The sequence below is a fragment of the Rhea pennata genome, chromosome Z (genome assembly GCF_028389875.1).
Source record: "Rhea pennata isolate bPtePen1 chromosome Z, bPtePen1.pri, whole genome shotgun sequence".
Taxonomy (NCBI): domain Eukaryota; kingdom Metazoa; phylum Chordata; class Aves; order Rheiformes; family Rheidae; genus Rhea; species Rhea pennata.
Genome location: NC_084702.1, coordinates 33,305,743 through 33,307,948, shown reverse-complemented (window position 1 = coordinate 33,307,948; position 2,206 = coordinate 33,305,743). Strand labels below are relative to the sequence as shown.

At 58.0% G+C, this 2,206-nt stretch overlaps 1 protein-coding gene across 2 annotated transcripts; it reads right to left on the bottom strand.

Annotated features, from left to right (window-relative positions):
- Positions 1-202: 202 nt before the first annotated feature.
- GADD45G (growth arrest and DNA damage inducible gamma) lies at positions 203-1,916 on the bottom strand. Of its 2 annotated transcripts, none has more exons than XM_062599387.1 (4): positions 1,776-1,916; positions 1,562-1,663; positions 1,254-1,467; positions 203-878 (listed from the first exon to the last, which is right to left on the bottom strand). In XM_062599387.1, exons 1-4 carry the CDS (start codon positions 1,826-1,828, stop codon positions 765-767), a joined length of 483 nt encoding a protein of 160 aa, XP_062455371.1. In that variant the 5' UTR covers positions 1,829-1,916; the 3' UTR covers positions 203-764. The 2 variants fall into 2 exon arrangements, with proteins under 2 accessions (XP_062455371.1, XP_062455373.1); XM_062599389.1 differs by having other exon boundaries at positions 203-875.
- Between the last annotated feature and the right edge of the window lie 290 nt (positions 1,917-2,206).

Here is a 2,206-nt window from a genome sequence, read left to right as displayed (position 1 = left end):
GATAAGCAGCTGTTGCAAGAGGGTGAGAGGTTGAATTATCAACTTGGAAAGCATAGCTCTTCATTTGCTTGGCCCAGGAGAGAAAGTATGACTGAAATAACTCCATTACTACAGAATATACCTCAGACTACAACACATGACTAAAACATCATTGGTATTTTAGTGACGTTTCCCTACCCAGTAAGCAAGACACTCCCAGAAATTAATTGTCAAAAGTTTATTATGAAAGCTTCAATAGCAGCAATTTCAGTAAAAATATTGCATTATTAAAACTACTTCTGCAGAGTGGCCCAGAGGCCTGTTGAAGTCTGTCTGCTTAAGAAGTCTCTGTATATTTGTCTCAATAACCAGTCTCAAGCAGTCCATCAAATATTGACTCTCCTCTCATGTTTTGTAGACAGCACCAACAGTTCCTAGATACAGTTTTCTGTCCAGTCCTTCCGTAAAGTTTTGGCCCACTTCCCCCGACCTTCTCTGCCTTCCGAAACAGCTCCACTTGACTGGAAAACTTGCAATACTTCTTTCAGTTCCATGGTATGTCAGCCTCTCCGCTGCTGCAGCCTACCAGGGCTCACTGCTGGAGTGAGCTGGTCTTTTCCTTTCTTCTCCATAAGAGCCCACTGCATGCCAGTCTGAGCGACTTTAATCCAGTCTCTTGACCAGGCTAATCCATGGAATCAGCAGCTTGTTGCACACTTCGGTGAACCAACACCACATTGAGAATGCAACAAAGGTTTCAGCCTCCCTAGTGCACTGGGTCACCATCACTCAGGCAGGGTGATAGTTGGCACCCAGTCATTGACATTCCGGCTCTCTTCACAAAAGAAGTTCAGCTTTTCTAGAGCTGGGTCTTTCCAGCCATCTTCATTTGGGTTCTGCTAGAGGAAAAGTTGCACACTGTAAGTACAGCCTGCCAGCTGAAGTCATCACAGTATTTACAGAAGTATTAGCATAAGAAGCAAAGCATTTAACCGGCTTCTCTGCCCTGATATGGACAATGCAGGAAGCAGAAATGTTACCCTTGTGAGCAACAGGGTAAGTCCACAGTTACAAGTGTAGTCTGATACTACTTGTTTACTCTACAGCTGTCCCAAAACCCCTTTCCTTGCCCAAGAGGGAATTTAGCCACTTGGGGGAAGCCAGGACCCCTCCACACACACACGGGTCTGCATGCCCACAGCAGAGGGACTAGCAGAGCCAACACAGCCCCAGCGGCAGCTCACAGCCCTCCCCCTGCCTCCGAGGGCACCCACCGTGATGAGGATGCAGTGGAGGTCCCGCGGCTCGCCCGACTCCTCGCTGGGCCCCACGATGGCCGCCAGCTTGGGCACATCGTTCACCCGCACGATGTCAATGTCGTTCTCACAGCAGAAAGCCTGGATGAGGGTGAAGTGGATCTGCAGGGCAATGTCCCCCTCGTCCTCCTCGTCCGTGGCTAGCACGCAGAAGGCAACGTTGTCCGGGTCGCTGCGAGGGGGGGAAGCAGCGCGTTAAGCCTCACGGCCGGCGCGGGCGACCCCCGCGTCCCGCCGCCACCGCCGCCCGGCCCCGGGATACTCACACATTCATCAGCTTGGCCGACTCGTAGACGCCTGCGGTGAGGCAGCCTCGGCGCTGCGCCGACACCAGCAGCTCGTGGAGGGCTTTGCCGGCGCCCTGCATCCTGCAAGCCGGGCAGAGCGGCACAGAGTCAGCGCGGCGCCGCAACGGTCCCCAACGGTCCCCAACGGCCCCGCAGCCCGCCCGCCCGCCCCGCAGCCCCGGCCGAGACGCACCGGTCGTGGCCCTCGGGCACGGGCTCCTGTCCGTGAATTTCCTCCAGAGTCATAACGGCGACGGCTTCCCCCGCGCGCGGCCGCCAATAGATCCAAGCGCCCCGCTCGCCGCGCACTGCCCAGGCAGTCTGAGGCGGCAGCCCCGCGGCCGCCGTATTTATAGCCCACGCGGCTGCCGCGCCGGCAGCTGGCGGCGCCTCGCGGCCTCCCATTGGCCGGCAGGGGAAGGGAGGTATTATTATGCTAAACGGCGCGCGCCGGCGCGGGGGGAGGAGCGGGCTGGCTCGTGCCGGGAGGCCACGTGGGGAGGGGGCGGGGCCGGGGGTGACAATGCGGCGGGGCCGCCGCCGCCTTTGTTGTGGTGTTACCGGGCAGACTGCGGCGGGGGCCGCCGGCGCCCCCCACCGGGGCGGCACACGCTGCCGCCGCGC

Coding starts and splice junctions, on each gene's coding strand:
- GADD45G (XM_062599387.1), bottom strand. CDS start 1,828: ATGACTCTGGAGGAAATTCACGGACAGGAGCCCGTGCCCGAGGGCCAC. Junction 1,664..1,775: donor GTGCCCGAGGGCCACGACCG/GTGCGTCTCGGC, acceptor CCCGGCTTGCAG/GATGCAGGGCGCCGGCAAAG. Junction 879..1,253: donor TCCACTGCATCCTCATCACG/GTGGGTGCCCTC, acceptor CTTTTCCTCTAG/CAGAACCCAAATGAAGATGG.